General features: G+C 42.8%; 1 protein-coding gene across 2 annotated transcripts in view; it reads right to left on the reverse strand.

Annotated features, from left to right (window-relative positions):
• Window positions 1-18515, reverse strand: part of SLCO2A1 (solute carrier organic anion transporter family member 2A1) — a 54602-nt gene that overhangs the window by 14450 nt on the left and 21637 nt on the right. For both annotated transcript variants that reach the window (XM_077349097.1, XM_077349098.1), the window contains exons 3-6: window positions 16040-16202; window positions 11581-11796; window positions 4587-4685; window positions 633-766 (exon numbers count right to left, since the gene is read on the reverse strand). In XM_077349097.1, coding sequence (XP_077205212.1) covers window positions 633-766; window positions 4587-4685; window positions 11581-11796; window positions 16040-16202 — 612 coding nt within the window. The remainder of the gene's footprint in view (window positions 1-632; window positions 767-4586; window positions 4686-11580; window positions 11797-16039; window positions 16203-18515) is intronic.

Below are 18515 nucleotides of genomic sequence, written 5' to 3' on the forward strand. Positions count from 1 at the left end.
TGCACCATCAGACGAACCCTCACCCTCCAGTGATTGGCTGAAGATCAAGGAGGATTGACGACTATGCCCCTTTGTTGTGTTTAAGCTTTTAAGGAGTTGATTAGTTTTACTGGGGTTTTAGTGGAGCTTTTATTGTAAGCCACCATGAGTTCTCAGAAAATGGTGGGATACAAATCTAAAGAATAAATAAATAAATCTGTGGCAAGACTGAGAGTTAAATTGTAGGCACTCCTTTAATCCAAGAGAGCTTCTCCGCAATGGAAATCCAAACCTTGTTACAGCATGAGCCATCGTGCTCAAGCATAACAGAGTCTTACTTTTCTAAGAATACAGGAAGGCTTTTCCTTCACAGAGATTCTGGTAGCTGTCAGCTCCCAATAACCTCAGAGCTACTATTTAGAAGAAAAAGAATTCCTGGCTCAGGCAGCTTGCAACCTAGGAGGCAGACAAACAGAGTGGGCAAAAACAGGTCTAATCCAGGACATCCCAAATGGCAAAAGGTGAGTGAAACCAGTAAGGTCTGTCAAAGGAACCTTCCCCCTTGCTAGGCTAAGACTGTTGTTTCAGGTCTGTCTGCTCTCTCACAGTCATAGTTCAAAAGGCTTTGCTCCAAACTAGTCCCTGAGACTTACCTTCCCTTTGATCATATCTCGAGGAAAGAAGAAATAAGGGATGGATGTGAGCGTCAAGCAACCTGCGGCAACAATGAGTCCCAGCCACCACGCTCCAATCCAACGCTGGTCTCTAGGATTCAAGTTTATTGTCTCTGGAAGACACAGGGAAGAAAGGATGAAGCCCCATGAAGCCACATCTTAGTCTCAAGATGGTTTTCATTTCACTTTGTTCCACCTATCTGAAGGATGGCTGGCATCACAGATCACAAGGCAGAAAGTAACCTGTGTTAAGAGCCTCTTGATTTCCTTGGAAACTAGCTACAAACCGTGATTGAACTCCCAGAATTCCACAGGGCCTGCAGAAAGGGAGCTCCTCCACCAGGCATTCAACTGCGGTTAATCCAACCTAAAAACATCCAGTGGTCCCCCTCAAGTCAGACCCTCCATAATCTGGATGTTTCTGGCCTCCCTAGGGGTTCTGTTAAAGTTGTTCCATTAAAACTGTTCAATGAATTAATTATAATAATCTGTTAAGCCTATATTTATTGTTAGAACCGTTACTGATATGTTGTGTTGTGACTGTTATGAGGATGAAATGCCGGGCAATGAGCTCAGTGGAAGCTGACAGTGGGGTCAGGGATGGATCCACTGATGATGACATTGTTTTCCCATCTTGCCTTTTTACGTACCTATTACCAACAGTGTCAATAAGCCTTTGTACTGGGGAAGGAGACGGCGTTCTAGAATGCCTTCAAAACACACAAATGCTTTGCAGATACAGGAGAGAACTATTCTACAGGGCTGAGCTGAGTGAGCCGATTCTACCATGAAGCAGACTGAGGCCGTGCCAGTTGGAGGAGACTGCGACGGTCTTAATTGTGCGCAAAAGAGGGCTGGTTGAATGGAAGTACCCAAAATAGAAAAATTTGACTTGTTGGCTATCAAAAAAGTAATCTGTTTTTGTTTATAATTGTTCCAATTTATTGAATATATAACTTAAACAGGGTCTGGATAAACACCATTATTTCTCAATAGCCCGTTTTCAATGTTCCCGTCTTCCTCAGTGGTATCATTTTTAAATGAGTCATGTCTCAATATCATCAAGTATTTCATATAAACAGTTCCTCAGGCTCAGCCTTTCATGGAGGTCTCTTAACTGCTCAATGGCTATGAAAGAAAACGTGAAAATGTGTATCTTTGAATACTTTTTTAAAAATTTTAAATGAATAATCAGTTGGTTTTTTTTAAAGATGTGCAGGAAAACTTGGTAAACCCTTTGAAGCCAGCCAGTTCTCAGCTGTGTGGCCAGAGGGGGGCAGTGGGAAGGGAGCCCCCCCCTTATTGCTGAGCGGCATTCAGTGGAACCCTACTGCTGCACGGCATGGAGGGATAATGTGGGTGGGCCTTAGTACCTCCCAGCACATTTCTATGTGGGAAACAAAACAAGCTGCTGAAAATGTTATTCTTGCCACTCTCAATTGCTAAAAGAAAAAAAAAACAGTTAATAAAATCCTAACTGAGATTCTAAGAACTTACTCTCTAATCACAGGGACAGTTCAAGAACCTCTAAAAAGCAATCTCTAAAAAGGGAGCCTCTTGTGGCGTAGAGTGGTAAGCGGCAAAAATGCTGTCTGAAGCTGTCTGTCCATGAGGTTGGGAGTTCGATCCCAGCAGCCGGCTCAAGGTTGACTCAGCCTTCCATCCTTTTGGGGTCAGTAAAATGAGGACCCAGCTTGCTGGGGGGTAAAACGGTAATGACCGGGGAAGGCACTGGCAAACCACCCTGTATTGAGTCTGCCATGAAAACGCTGGAGGGCGTCACCCCAAGGGTCAGACATGACTCGGTGCTTGCACAGGGGATGCCTTCACCTTTAAAAAGCAAAAAGTGATTTCTTAGTGCTCTTTGTGAAAATACAGACCTGTGCAGTTATTGGCCCTCATTTACATCACTTTGAGTTGCCCTTACTTGTTCTCAGTGAGGAATCTTATTGGCTACACGGTTTTGAGTTAAAAACCCCAAGGAATTTGGGAGGAACAGCAGCCTCACATCCTGCCTGCCTGCCCACTCCACTACTTCTTCCACCTTGCCCCTCGCGCCCCCCCCCCAACCTCCACTGCCCCTTGTCCCTGCTTCCTCACTCTCTCATTCCTTTCTAAAAACAATGCAGCAAGCCACACATGCCCTATAGGTGCTTTCCTCTCACAAAAGGCAGGATTTGGGTGCTTGAGCAGCCCCAGTAAGCAGCAAGGTTGCCTGAGTCAACAAAATGACTGTTGAGTTCTCATGAGAGGAAGGAATCTTGAGAGACTTTGGGAAGTTCTATGACCGTGCATGACTTGTTGTTGCGCTTTTTCAAGCGGGATGGTGGTCAGAGGGCAAGGAGGATTTGCTTCCAGGCAGAGGCAAACACAGTGGCATCAGAGGGGAAAGAGGTGTGGCAGGGAGTGCCCCCTGGTGGCTAGATGTATTGGGCAGGCACAGTGAGCAGAGGCGCAAAAATGTACACTAGAAGCAGCAGTCAGAGTGGAATGGTCACATGATAACTAAGAAACGGGCCTCAGGGAGGAAGTGATATGGCCTATGAATTGTTTACATTCAGAGCACACACTCTTTTAGGTCCCTGATGCTTTTAAAATCAATTACGTAGCGCTCTGTGCAGGCAGAATAGCTGGAAAATTAGTTGCTCTCTTCCTGGAAAGAATCTCCCACCCCATTGTTCCCAGGCTGGGCAGAGGTTTTCTGGCACAAAGCACAAGCTTTGCCACGGATGCTGGCATCACAACAGTTTTAATGAGGCTGACTTTTTGGACCGCACTCCTCAGGGACCCTAGACAGGAGACAGAAAGCCATTCCACTTCTAGAGCAGACATCCTCCAGGTAGGAGGCCTTGATCAGAAGTTTGCACTTCACTGGAGTTCGCGTGGAAAGTGTCTACCCTCATTGTCATGAGGGGAAAGAATAAACAGCTGTCTCTCCAACTCTTGCTGCTTGCACAGCCTTCCTGCCCTCCAGGATCAAGAAATGTGCATACAAAAAGAGGCCCTGCCCTGCCAAAACAATGGTACAGCTTTCCTGGATGTGACTATCCCACTTCAGATCAAGTGACATCATCAGAGGGCCACCAAAGAGAAGGGACCCAGGGTTTCGTTTTCACCTGATTTCAGCACATTTACTTTCAGTATGTCTCAGTCAAAGCCACATTGCTCCAAAGACATGCAAAATTCTTCCGCATTGAAATAATCTAAAAAGAAAGCCTCTGGCTGTTAGAACAAGCACCACAGTGAATGGAGCAAACGGACAGAAACAGTATTCAGCTTTCAGGTCACCCTTTTAAGACCATGGATTTCTACAAAGTTAGAAAGTTACATGGGCCTGCACTGTGAAACAGCCAACTTCTAGCTTTAGTCCCTGGATCCAGTTAGATATAGAACGGTAGACCATAAAGCCTGTCACACTACACCCAGGAAATCTCTTTTTTTATGGACAGCTTATATTATTTAATTAATTTTTTACTTGTTGCTTTTCCATTTGAAAATACTCTGGAGTAAGTTCCACCTTCACAGAATGCTGGCTTTACAAGTTCATTAGTAAATGTGATTATGCATTTTATTTTGGTTTTTTGCAAAGCTGACTTCCAATCATTATTGTGGACTGATTATCCACAATTGAACTTTGTCATCCCCATTCAAAAACACAGGCAATGATCTGAATAACTATTGCACACTGTATGCCCAATCTTATTGTTCAGTTACATCACCACGTTATGATGCTCAGAGTGATAACATCTGCTAAGTGGGGTATAAATGCCACACCGCCATTTCCCCCAAGGAAACTGATAGCTGTAGATAACTTGTAGGACAAGCAGATTGCCAGCTCCCACCAGGAACCTGGCAGTCCCAGCTTAGAGCCTAAACTGTAAAACCTCTATTGCAATTGGGTGAAGAGGTGACATAAAAATAACAGGTACTCACTCAGGTCAACTCTCCCAATGTCCACGTAGATCTGCAATACTGCTGAGCCCAGGAGATATCCAAATGCAGGACCAAACACTGATATGGCAAATAAGATTGCTGAAAATAAGAGAGTTGGAATGAATCAATGAATAGTCCCATGCGCGAGTCAGTTAAGCTGCTTCCAACTCAATACAGTCACAGTATTTGTTTAAGAACACAGGAGAGATTAACAGTATTTTGAAAAAGCAAAACTAAAAAAGACACTTATTTTCTCACCACTACAATATGGCACCACTTATTTATCCAAAGAGAGTCTGCCATTTGAAAGGATGCCCTCCAACTTGCTGGACTTCAGCCATTCTCCATCCACAATTTGTCTCAAACTGAGGAAAGTGCTCAGCAATGATACATGGAAAAGGACTGAAACTGGCTGAAATGTACACTGAAAACAGAATGCTTGGAGGCAGGGGCTGAAAACTAGAAATGGAGGACTCCTAAAACACTTGGGATAACAGATGAATATGGGATAACAGATGAATATGGACAGAATATGGACAGAAGCCCAGCGATGAGTTAGTCAAAATGGAGATCTACACTGTGAAGTCAAATCACTCCCAAACAACTTGGAAGCTTCAGAATTGTGCCTTCATACCCAAAGCATTTGCAGAAGCTGATTACAGGGTGCTCCCCCCATGGGAACTGGAAACATGCTTGCTTACAAAAAGAAAAGCTCAGATTTCCTTGATAGCTTACAGGAGCTGCCAGGTCCTGCAGACACCAGAGGCAATTGAAGTCAATGACCTTAGAAGGATGTAACTCTGTATAGGATAGCATTGCCAGTAGTAATTACAGTCAAATGTGTTTTTGAATGCTAATTTTATGAGTACTTTAGAGCAACTGTGAACAAAAGGTGACTGTGGCAATCCTGAAAAAAAGTTAGGTCAGCTTAAATTCATTGAAATCAAGGGAATTCAAGCAGCCAAACCATATATGAGATTGCTGCCAAACCCCAAAAGGACTATTGGCAAGTCATATCTATAGAAGTGGGGCTGCACTGTAGCTCAGTAGTACATCTGTCTTCCTTGGACGACCTCCATGTTCCATCTCTGGAATCTTTAGTGCAGAAATCCCAGTCAGGAGCTATTGGGAAAAATCCTCTCTTTGAATGAGACCTCTTTATGCAGGTCAGAGAATACAATATTGAGTAAGGTGGATCCATGAGGCAACTTCATGTTGAAAAAGGCATTGTCTAGTGTACGAAGAAGAAGAGAAGACCCTGAAGGGGGCAGCAAGAAGACAATTTGATAGGATAGTGTTAAGTGTATTTCCTCATGTCTCCAGATGGCTACTCTTAGGGTCACTTTCCCTTTTTTTTCAAATGTGCCACACTTAGTCTTACCCTCTTTCTCAGCCAGGGATATAGTTAGGAACATGTATCTTTTTCCTAAATGAGTATATTAACTCCTAAATAAACTTTTATCTACTCTTTAATCAGGTTATGCACTTTTGCTGTGTTAATTACTCTGCCAACATTTCATATGCTCATCACATGTGGCGTAATAAAGCTTATCAGGGGAGGATATTTGATCCTAGGTCCACAAAACATTTTACCTCACTTTACTTCACATATTCTTCACTTCATTATTAGACAATGCCATCAAACCCAAGTAAGCAGTAAAAGATTTTCACGTACTTCAGAGGTGAAAATGACTGACTTCTGAAAAGTCATCTTGTAGGACACATTTGCAAATAAATTATTCTGATTTTTCATACCCCAAACCAACAAAATTAATGCGCCATCAAGAAATTTAAATGATCCAACGCAGATCAACTAATTCCAAATTGTGTATATTTATAAAGGTAAAGGTAAAGGTATCCCCTGTGCAAGCACCGGGGTGGTTTGCCAGTGCCTTCCCCAGTCATTACCATTTACCCCCCAGCAAGCTGGGTACTCATTTTACCGACCTCAGAAGGATGGAAGGCTGAGTCAACCTTGAGCCGGCTGCTGGGATTGAACTCCAAGCCTCATGGGCAAAGCTTTCAGACGGCTGCCTTACCACTCTGCGCCACAAGAGGCTCTGTGTATATTTATATTAATTGCTTATTGTTCAGCATGACATTCATTTCTTTATTTAGACATTTCTACTCCTCAGCAGGGACCCAAAATGCCTTAAAAACATTCTTCACTCCTCTATTTTATTCCCACCACCTCCATTCTATAAGATAGGCTAGGCTTAAAGTATGCGTCATGCCCAGTGAACCTCCTTGGCAGAATCGGAATTTGAACTTGGGCCTCCCAATTCAGCATCTAACTACTATATCACACCAGTTCTCATGTAGACTCAAATGCATATCAAAATATTCCTTGAAGACTACTTGGCTTTGGGGAACATGGATTCCAAAATCCATATAAATTTGCTGAAACTCAGACTGGAAATGCTGTGACATCTCTTAATTGCATAAAAATGTACAGCACTGGCAACTGATACTTAGTGAGCATCAACTCTATTAAGAAAATGGAATACTTTGGATAAGAAAGGCCACAAAGAACCTGGACTTTCCAGCACTCAGCACTATTGTGTCTTGTTCTTACTTATTTCACTATGACTACCCAAGTCTTTTGTACCAAAATATGGATCAAGTGTTTCCGGACTGAACTGTACTTACTATAAAATTACAGCACTAATTTTACACTGTGGTTGCAACAGATTATTTCATAATAATAAAGAACAAAACTGAGCATTTCAAGGAAAAGCATAACAACTTGGGATAATAACCTGAGGTGTCAGCAGGAAAGCTGAAGGAGCGAGAACTCCCATGTGGAGTGAAACAGATTAATGCTGGCTCAGAGGTTCTGGCATCACTTTCCACATTGAGCATCATTAAGAGTTTTGACATTTTGCCTTCTCACCCACAGCTGCTAATTCTACAGAAGCGAAGCAGGGTGAGGACAGTAGAAAGAGGATCATGATCCAGTTGGCTGTCTGTGCTTATTATGCCATTACCACATTGTTTCAGAAAATGGATGTTTCCCACCAGAGCAGTACATATGGTAGGACCCCAAGCTTTGCTCATGGTTTAACTATGACACAATCACAGTTCAGTCTGGATAGTTACTTGTCCCCTCCTGTGACCTGAAGCAACATAGTGTACAAAATAAGAATGCACATCTGCTTTGCTCGCATAACTGGGCCTGTGATTGCCTGTTCTTATTTTAAGCACACCATCAGATCTGCCTGGCCCGCCCAATGACCAATACTGCTAAAGTATTACTGCTGGTTGTGCACTAGCTTGAACTAGTGCCATAAAACAAAGCCCTCTGATCTCATTTCAGCTATCTGCTACAACTTGCTAATCATTATGTTTACTATGTTTTCCCCTTTCCTTTCTACACTGGAAAGAAATGTTAGCACTTAACTGGTTTCCTTTTTAATAACTGGAAAGAGATAGTCTGGAACAATGAACCCTCATTATCCCACAGGTGATAATGAACCCACAGTTCTCAGTGCTTGCAAGCCTCTATGGTCTCTACCATGCCCTGCTCTCAAGATGTTTGAATGACCTTTCAATTGCTGGGCATCTCCTAAAACCACCGACATTCACCAACAGATAGAGGACACCTTGAAAGCAGGAAAATAGGCCCACAGCCGAACCACTTCAGGCATTAAGGTAACGCAAGGATTAAAAAAGTCAAGTAAGTTTAAGTTCCCCTGTTTACAGCTTAAACGCAGTATTAAAACAAGTTACTTAAAATATACAGTAGTCCATAAACAGATGAACAGCTGGCTGAATTAGTTGTCAGAGGCTATTCAGCTTCAAATTATGTATCAATTCCACAGCCAAAACAAGCCATGTAGAGAAACATTTAATCCTCACAGTACCACAGAAGCCCTACTGAGGTCCAATGGATCAGTTTTGGAATTGCTGATCACCATTGTGGGATGGTAGGTGAATTTCCCCCAGGCCAGTCTGGATTTTGGAGATTTCTGTGTGTGTGTGTGTGGGGGGGGAGATAAGTTGGGGACTGGGGTCACTGTGGATAGGTAGTTGCGAGTTCCAGCATAGTTCAGAGGGTAGACTAGATGACCCTGGAGGTACCTTCCAACTGTATGATTCTACCTCCTGCCAGATTACTATTTCCACTTCATTTTAGATTTCCCTCTATTTGTGCCTTTGCACTTGTATATATGGAACCGAATTATAGTGTATTGCACTTTTATATAGGGAACGGGATTATAATATATTGCACTATATATTTTATGTATTATATTGGACTAGCAAGAAAGCCCATTGCAACCAGGAATGCAATGGGCACTAAGACCCAGGGGACACCAGCAGGTGCAGATCTCTCTCTCTCTCAGCAGGAGCCATAGGAGGTAATCAGGGGAAACAGTCACAGTTTGGGGCTTGTTTGCAGTTTGTCTCTGTCTTTCTCCCTTGCAGCAGGCGCCATAGCAGGTAATCAGGGGTCGTTTGTGGTTTGGCAGGGCTCTCTGTGTCTCTGTGTGTCTCTCTCAGGCCTCTGAGAGCAACGTGGCTAGCATCCAGGGAAGGAGGGCTGGAGCTGGAAAGGGAGGGCCAAATTGCTGGGCGCACCCCGATTGGCCCTATTCCATCTCAGACAGCCAGGACACTCTCTACCACTAGGGCTGTTTCACAAATATTAAGAGGAACAATGGATGGATGGATAAGGATGAATTATATTTTATTACACTGCTTTCTGTATGTACTTTCTTTGTACTGCAATGATTTCAGATCTTTGTAATCTAGTTGCTACATTGTTTACAGTAAGGCATACTGTTGTACTTATCACATTGGTTGTTCTGATTATGTAATCCTGTTGTGGATATAGCCAGAACTAGAGGGGAACCATTAATAACAATAACAATAACAATAACAGATGTCTAGCCTGACTTCCTAGTTAAAGCATACCAAAAAGGGAGTTTAGAGACCCCAAACAGACTTGGACAGGGACAAAAACAAAGTAGTAACACAATTATACAGCCTTATGTAGATTAGACCACATATTAACACTGTTGTGCAGATCAGAACTCATATCAATATTGTTCTAATCTGGGTTTGATTCCCTGCTTCTTCACATGCAGCCAGCTGGTTGACCCTGGGCTCATAAGAGCCCTGATATTGCTGTTCTCACATAGCAGTCTTGTCAAAGCTCTCTCAGGCTCACCCACCTCACAGGATGTCTTTTGTGGGGAAAGGAAGGGAAGGTGGTTGTAAACTTTGAGATTCCTTTGGGAAGCAAAAAGTGGGATATAAAAACCAACTCCTCCTCTTCTTAATTGAGGGCAAGGTGCAGATAATATCTGCAGCATCAAAAGAACTAAGGACCTTATACAAAGATGGGTGTGTTGGCTGAGCACTATAATACATTCATATGAATGAGAAACTTGTAATCACTGTTTGCAAACATATTTTGTTGAAATAAAAAAGTAGCAAGAGTGAGCTAACAGTTTTTATATTTTTGAAGCATAGATAACTTTGTATGCTGTCTGAAGCTATAAGAATGTATCAGCTATTGTTCAAAGACGATGATAAAATCCAGTAGATAAGGGAAGCTGAATAGTAAGTTTCTTCTCCAAAGGGGGTCCTTGCTTTGACCTACCACCCTGAGCTACAGGGGAGGGTGGTATATAAATACAAAAGTAAATTAAATAAATACTTCTTTTGGACTTCTGTAATTGCTCACTTAATTATCCAGGTAACAAAGATGGATGGTATAATGTTCTATTGATTTAGTCAGTATAAAGAGAGCAATAGTTATGCTCTAATGAAAGCTTAAAATGGAAATAGATTTCATAATAGAATTACTTGTATACCCATAATGAACCTGAAATGTTACTGAAGTATACCTTTGACAAGATTTGACACAGGAAAGCTAATGAGATGCTTGGAGCTTCTTAAGTACACATCTCTAACTGAATCAGGCCTGACTTGGGTCATCTGGAACCATCTGCTTTCAGCAAGAAAGGCTAAGTAGAAGTACAGAGAGCAAACAAACAGTAGTTGGAATACTAATAGCTCAGGGCATAAGTCCATACTAGAATCATTTGGAAGTCTACTAGAGGAAACATTTTATGGCCTTAGAGACAACTGGAAGCTTTTTAGATAAGGAACTAGTATTTTCATAATTTGTGGCTGCCAAAATCCAATAATTTCCACTTGCTGAAGAGCCTCAGGCTGCTGTGGCAACAAGATATAGGGCAGGCATTACAGTCTCAAGGGACAGTGTGCCAAGAGCTGGGGTACAGCTTTTAATAACTATATTCTTTCTTTTTTAAAAAAAAGTCTTCTCCCCCTCCATCCATAAGAACAAACCTTTGCTGCAAAGCCAAATTAAGACAATCAGCTGACAATTTTAAAGCTTGGACCTGAACTGCTTGATAGTTTGTAGAATCCTATTTCAGTCCCTGTTCTTCCCGTGGTCCTGCTTATATCAGAAGGCCTCTTATTACATTCTACTGAACTTCCTTTGATAAGAATTTCTCATGAACACTGCAGTTTTCACTCACAGGAATACACTCTCCCCGCCACCACTGTGATTCAAGGAATCACGCTGAAATGAACTTTAGGGGTTTGCAACATACCTGTGTCATTCTTGCTAGCAGTACAGGGTGTAAGAGCTTTTCAGTATTACAGTTTACATTACAGGGTGCTGCGTAGTGGTAGTGGTGTCCAAGTAAGAGTAGGGAGACCTGGGCTCAAATTCCTATAATGCTGACTTAGTGACCTTGGGTCTAACTTACAACACAGAGTGGAGGTGGGGTCAAAACCCACAAGGAGAGACATGCGAACTACCCTGAGCCCCTTGGAAGAAGGTGGGATATAATCAATAGATGGGACTATCAGATCTGTAACATTTAGCAGAACTGACTACATGTCAAGAATGCAACAGGAGGATCCTCCCCCAAAGCACACTTGCAAGTAAGGTAATGTGAGCCCAAGTTTCAAAAAGAAAAGTACAGTCTTACTTAATGTACAGGACAGCACTTACCTATATACAAGGCAGAGTTATTTGGCTCTGCAAAGTCATCCACATAGGAAATTCCAAAAGGCTGGATTGGGACCGTCCCGATTCCTGCCAACAGCTGGGCAACTACCATTATTCCCCACAATGAACTTTGTTCTTTCGGGATACCCGCTGACGTGTTTGTGACTGGGAGTTTATTCTTTCCAAGGCAGAGCTCACCTAAGATGCTGCTGTTCTTATCTGGAAGAAAACAATGCAACAGCTTGGAAAAATAAAGTGACACCTGATCACAAGCATAATTTTTTCACTTCTAAGTCTGCCTAAAAACTATACAGATGGGAAAGCGACCCAAGCCTTTGCACATACATTATTCACCTGTGCTGAAAATATAATATGCATCTTGCTTTTGGTTCACTGTGGAAGCCTAATACACAGTAAGTAAACTGGGCCAATATGCTGGGCCAAGGAAGCATCGTAGCTCAATGGTAGGGTTATCTGCTTGGTAAGCAGAAAGTCCCAAATTCAATTCCCAACATCTCCAAGTAAGGATCAGGTAGCAGGTGATGTGAAAGACCTCCATCTGAAACCTGGAATGCTGCTGTCAGTCTGAGGAGTGAATACTGCCTCTGACGGAGCAGTTCTTTGGTTCAGTATATGGTAGCTTCTTGTGGGGAAATTCAGCCCCCCTATTAGTTCTTTTATGTACCAGGTATGTAACATGCCATATAACTGACAGTGAACATACGGACTTCAGAACTGTTTTCTGGAGCTGAAAAAGCCCATGTAAATGCTTGAGCTGATTACACATGAGGTGGAGTTGACTCCTAATGATCCCTCAGTCCTGGAGTCCTGCCAGAACCATAAACTTCCTCATTTCAATCAACAGCTATTCTCACCCTTTTCTTTCAAGGTATTACTGCAACACTGCTTGCAGAGTTATGCTCAGAAATGGCTTTGAACAAAATGCATTGATATGTCATGGAATATAGTGTTCTACAGTAGAATCTAGGTAGGTAGGTAGAACGCAAGGAGAACAAAAGCCAGCTAGATGATTATGAAAGGGTTCATAAGGACTCTGCTGGGCTGTCCATGCCCCATGTGTGCTTTCACATTATCCATTAGCTTTGATTGTAAACAAGCTGTCCATGGAAGAAACAGTGAACTGAAACTGTGAATCAAAGGACTTGCAGCTCCTACAGTGAACAAAATAATTCTTAATATTGCTGGGACTCTACAAGCAATACAAAAATTAAGCTAAATGTGATCTCCCTTGCCATGCACGTTAATGCTCTTCCTTCTTGTACCTACTTATTTATTCATTTTCTCAATGGCGAACATTCCCGTCAACCCATAGCTCTTAATGAGAAGTTCTGTAGCCCTGTGGTGGGGTTTGATCAGAAGCAAAAATTCTAACCAGGTAATTTAGGGATTTCTATACACAATAACACAACTTCACTAACATTCACTTGCATGTCCATTAAGAAACTGTTATTACATGAGATTGGAATGTATTTCCAGGAAACAAGTTTTCCTAACCATCTTAGATTTTTTTTTCTTATAATTCAATTACCATGGGGGCTATATTAGAGATGCATTTCATGCCAAAATGTGTTTTTGTTTAGTGAAAATGGTTTGGAGATAAAAATACCAACTAAATTAACTTTAACCAAATGTATATCAGTAATCCCATCTCATGGTTTCTTTTCCATTTTACAAGATACTGCTAAGCATATTTGAGGAGAAACATTTTGAGGAGAAACAAAGTACTTTGTGTCTAGTGCAAGGAGGTCTGTGGTGTCAGAAGGCAGGCCTCAGCCATGGCAGTAGAAACACTGTGAAGGTTAAGTAGGATGGGTGTGGCCCAAAGGACACAACATGGGCCACAACAAGGCATTAGATTCAGCTGCAGCCCTGACTAGAGAGGACATGCCTTCAGGATGGAAGAGAGGCAAAGGACCACTCCCCTCATTCCTCAGGAAACGTCTGCTGGGGAAAGATTTAAAGGTAGTCGTGGTAAGAAGCTTGGGGGCAGAAGAAGTGAGTGGCACCTGCACAAGTCAGTGAAGAAAGACTGGAGGCATACACTGCATATGTAGACCAGATCTGAATCTGTCCCAGGATTAAGGCCAGTCTGGACATACAAATACAAAATAGTTATAAGCAAACAGATAAGTCGTAACCAAACTGATAGAATTGAAAAACAGAGAGCCTTTTGTTTCTATAAAGTACTTTGCTCAGAGAAGGCCTTATCTACCAACTTTATTTAATTTGTTTGGATCGCACCTTTCTCCCCCACTGGGACACACCAAGTGGCTTACATTGTTCTCCTTGCCTCCATTTTATCCTCACAACAACCCTGTGAGGTAAATTGGGCTGACAAAGCATGGCTGGCTCAACATCACCCAACAAGCTTCTGTGGAAGGAGTGGGGATTCAGACCCAGGTCTCCGAGATACTTGTCATACACTCACAACTGCATTGGTTCTCGATTAACAAGAAACCATCTCCAAAAGCCCTCTTTTCTGATTATTTTTTTTTAAAAACTATCACAGAGAGATTACACCTGCAAGCCTTGCAGAAATGTACCCAACAGGAAGCCATCGAATCTTAAGTGAGAGAATTTATCCTGGCTGAGACACAGAGTCATCCACTAGCACAAAGGACTCCAGATTCTGAGATCTTTTTCTTCTACCCAACAGTCATTTCCAGCCCTGGGGAAGTTTATTCCTGGGGTTTGCGGGACTCACAAGTACTAATAATCAATCATGTTGGTGGGCTGCAAAATTGCTTTCTCCTTCTCTTCCACTAGCACAACTTTGCTGAGAGTTGAGGCAGGAATTCCACTGCCTTACCTTCTCCAACTGCAGTCCACCATGGGTTTCACTCCATGTTCGTTCCACAGTTTTGGAAATCAGTTTTCTCAGGGTCAGAAATGACTACTGGGAGAAGGGGAAGTGGGAAAGATCTGTGGGAAGTATCTTTCATTGACAGATTGCTGGGTCCAGCCCAGAGATACAGGCCACAGGCGGCCTTCACTATTAACACATGCACTTTACTTAGGTAGCCAGAAAGCAGTAACATAATGATTCCTGTCACTAATTGTATCTTCCTTTAAACTTCTGTGGACCTACCCTACTGTTAGCTTTAGTGCTGGCATTAACATTTTAAAGGTCATTTCCTATCAGAGGTAATTTCTCTCGCACATGCTTTGACAAACGGGCCACGGTGCACACATCTAAGAACTTGTATCAAAATCCACAGCAAAACTCTATGAACTGGACTATGGCAGACCTTGCCTGCAAAATCCATATGGACTTTCAGCTTCAACGTGACATTTTCCATATGCTTTCTCTTCACAGGCACAATTCCAACATGGCTGTAAACACTATGCTTATATTGCCCTGAGCCAGCTTGCTGGGAGGGCAGCACACAAAGCAAACAAATAAATACACCAACTAAGTATCACAAAATTAGCTGACTGCATAGAATGATTCTGGGTGTAACTGGCAGTCTTCGTGCAGAAGAGGTTGTGAGGAAGGGTTCAGAGGTGATGTTGCCAAGCCTTCTGATGCCTCCCTTCCTTTCTGAGGGCAAGTGGGAACAATGCTTTTCATTTCACTTCCTGCATGGATGTGCCTAGATGCTCTGCAGATAAATGTGACAGAAGAACTAGGTGCTATTACATGATCATTTCCTATGATTAGAAGGCACTGAAGGAAGCCATATGTACCTGCCAACCATCTTGGATAAGTTTTCCCTTTTCACACCTCCCTTCTTTGAGAAGAGAATCATGACTGATGTGTTGACTTTCTCAACGTAAGCCTGGCACCACTTCAGGTAACATCAGCTGGTCCCATGAAAAACAACACTTCCTTGCCAGCCTATGAGGCAACACGCTGCTTGAAAGGGGCAAATGTTTGGAGGCAGAGCTGGCTGTGAGAAGATAAGTGCATCTGTCCATTTTTGTGTTACTGAATTTAAGAAGCAGAGGAAGGCATATGTTTTACAATGGAGTTGGAGTGATCTCTCTGTTGCAAACAGTCCTTGCATGGTTTTCGTGGGCCCTCCATTGATACTGACACTCCGAAGAAAGGGATTCAATATGGAACAGCATCCATTGATACCAGACATGAACCAAAGCATGTATTGCCCCAGGTGGCTCTGGCACCAATCCAGTTTGGCACACCCACAACAGGCAAGTAACAGACTGTAGCATGCCACAGGGGATCTTGGAAGAAAGGATGGCTCAGAGCCAGGTAGTTACACATTTAATGACGTTTTTCAAGCTTATTTACCAGGGAGACATCCTATCTACCTCATAGGATACTGCGAAAGCTGATCAGTGAAGTTTCCAGTGTTAGTGCTTTGGGGACAGACACTCCCCCCACTCCCCAAAAAAGAAAGAACAGGAGGCGGCATGTTTTCACAAAGCCCCCAACCTTCTGCACAAGGGCTGGGGCAGAGATCTTTGACAAAATACGTACCAAAGTATATTGTAGAGTATTCGTACGGGGGCAGGAGGAAATGTGGCAGGGTCAGAGTTAAGGCTCCCACTGCCATCAGCAGGCCTCCAAAACCTATTATCCTAGGCCGGTGAACTCGATTCCCAAAGTAGCTGACAAAGATGATGAGGATGACATTGCCAATCTGTGAAGATCAGAAAACACAGCTGAGAAGATGAAAACAACCCTGAGACAGGAGAAACAACAGTGGCATGCATCTTCAGTGCCTCTACTTTACTTCCTAATTTTTAGTTCATTCTCAGCTTCTTGCATGTTTGGTGCCATGTTTGCTTGTTTGTTTGTTTTTTAAGTAGGAAGAACTATACCGGGTTCTATACCAGGGGTGGTCAAACGACAGTCCCCCAGACATCCATGAACTAAATTTACCATGAGCCCCTGCCAATTGGCCTTGCTGGCAGGGGCTCATGGTAATTGTAGCCTGCGGGCATCAGGAGAGCCACAGTTTGCCTACCCCTGCTCTTGATGTTCCTCAAGTTACTGCTGAGCTGACACACATATTTGAAATTGACAGTTACACAGCTGCAAAACTTTTAAGTCCTCCTTTGTGGAATCAGGCCACTTTCCCGCACCGGTTACCTGCCCCAGGTTCAATACTTCTATGAAGTTTTTTGCTCCCCCGCTCCCACACATTCATGCACCTGTCGGGATTTCCAGGGTTTTTCTCTGCAATCTTTCTTAAACTTACTTTGCTCCAAGGTTTTGGGAAAGGTCACAGTAAAGCTTGTATGGCTGCTGTGAGGGTGGGAAAATCTTGGTTTTCTAGCCCACATGGTAGCCATTTCCTTTCCACCACCCCTGGGGGAGGAGGGCTTAAATAAATTGGCACCAGAACATTGTTACGTCTCTATATCACAATAAGTGTACTGGATTCTCTGAAATCTCAGCTTACATTTCTTAAGATTCTAGCCCTTATAGAGATATAAAGGAAAAACACACATCTTCAAAAGGGAAGAGCTAGAAGTTTACTTTTAAAAATGAAACCTAAAATTCACCAAGCATTACAATGGAATATCAACATATCAATACTCTGGTGCTAGCGCCCCAGGGAAGGCGGGTAACGGAGAATACTTCTGGGGTACTGGTGTAGGGAAGCCTACCATGCGGAAGCCCTGCTGTTGCTGTGTTTTATCTGCAGCCGCACCAGCAATGGTGAAAGCTGCAAAAACCTGTCACCATGTGGAACCCATCTGAGACTGCTGGGGCTTAGGATAGTAATAGCAATGACAAGAGCCAAGAACAGAAATCCCCTTGCTCCAGCTGATGAACAGACCGGCCTTTAAATGAGACAGCACTGCAGAGCTGTGTTGGATCCCAAACCTTTTCTCTCTCTCTCTCTCTCTCTCTCTCTCTCCTTATTCTATATACTTAGGCCTCTTCCACACACAGCAATGTAAACAATTAGGATGATGAAAACAATATGAGCAGCGTGCAGGACACCGTGTGCAAAGGGAAATCTGATATTTGTTCTGTGAAGGCTAAGTTTACACATTGAAGTCATTGCCTGATGTTGCTAAGATTGAATCAGGTCTCCCCTCAGTGTTCATTTAATACACGCTGTAGGCAGGCTTGCCAACCTCCAGGGGATGGCTGAGAGTCGCCCACTATTATAGCAAATCTCTAGGTGTCAGAGATTAGTTCACCCGGGGAAAATTGTCACTCTGAAGGTGGACTCTATGGTATTATACCCCACTGAAGTCCCTCCCCTCCCCAAAGCTTGCCATCCTCAGGCTTCGGCCCCAAAATCTCCAGGTATTTCCAAGCCCAGAGCTGGCAAAAGTAGCTGCAGCTGAGTAAGGACTCCAAGTATTAGATTTAAGAGCCTCTCATTCAACTTTAATGGGTGAAGAGCAAGCACTAAACCAACAAGATCATAGCCAGTAAAATGATATCCAGATCAAAAATCTGGCAAAGCTATACCATGTATTCCCTTAGGAAAAACAAATACACTTGTACATCCTCTTTTTAGTGAAATGCACTGAAAAATTCACTAAACAAAGGGCTAAATCGATATACACTAAGGAGAGTGGGAGATAAGGCATTTAGAGAGATGAAAAATCTGGAACATTACCAAGTCGTATCACCCACAAACCTTTACAACTGATTCCCTCCCAACATACGCTTCTATTCTTATAGAAAAGATAAGAGATTTAGACTGAAAAACACTGACGAAATCCCCATTTTGTGGAGCATGAGCTAGAAAGACCCAGTATAGTATTTTTTTGTCGCCGGGGACCACTCAACGCCTTTTACTGAGGCCCGGTGGTGGTGCGGGGTAGTTTACTCCTCTGCTCTCATCCACTGCCCTAACGCTCTCTGATCGCTATGGTAATGTTTAAACATCCCTTCAAAATAAGATACAGACACGCCACAACAATGAACATAAGGAACATTTTATTTTCATGGAAATTTTAACTCATGACAATGACAAATCAATGGG

Source organism: Paroedura picta, chromosome 8 (assembly GCF_049243985.1).
Source record: "Paroedura picta isolate Pp20150507F chromosome 8, Ppicta_v3.0, whole genome shotgun sequence".
Lineage (NCBI taxonomy): Eukaryota > Metazoa > Chordata > Lepidosauria > Squamata > Gekkonidae > Paroedura > Paroedura picta.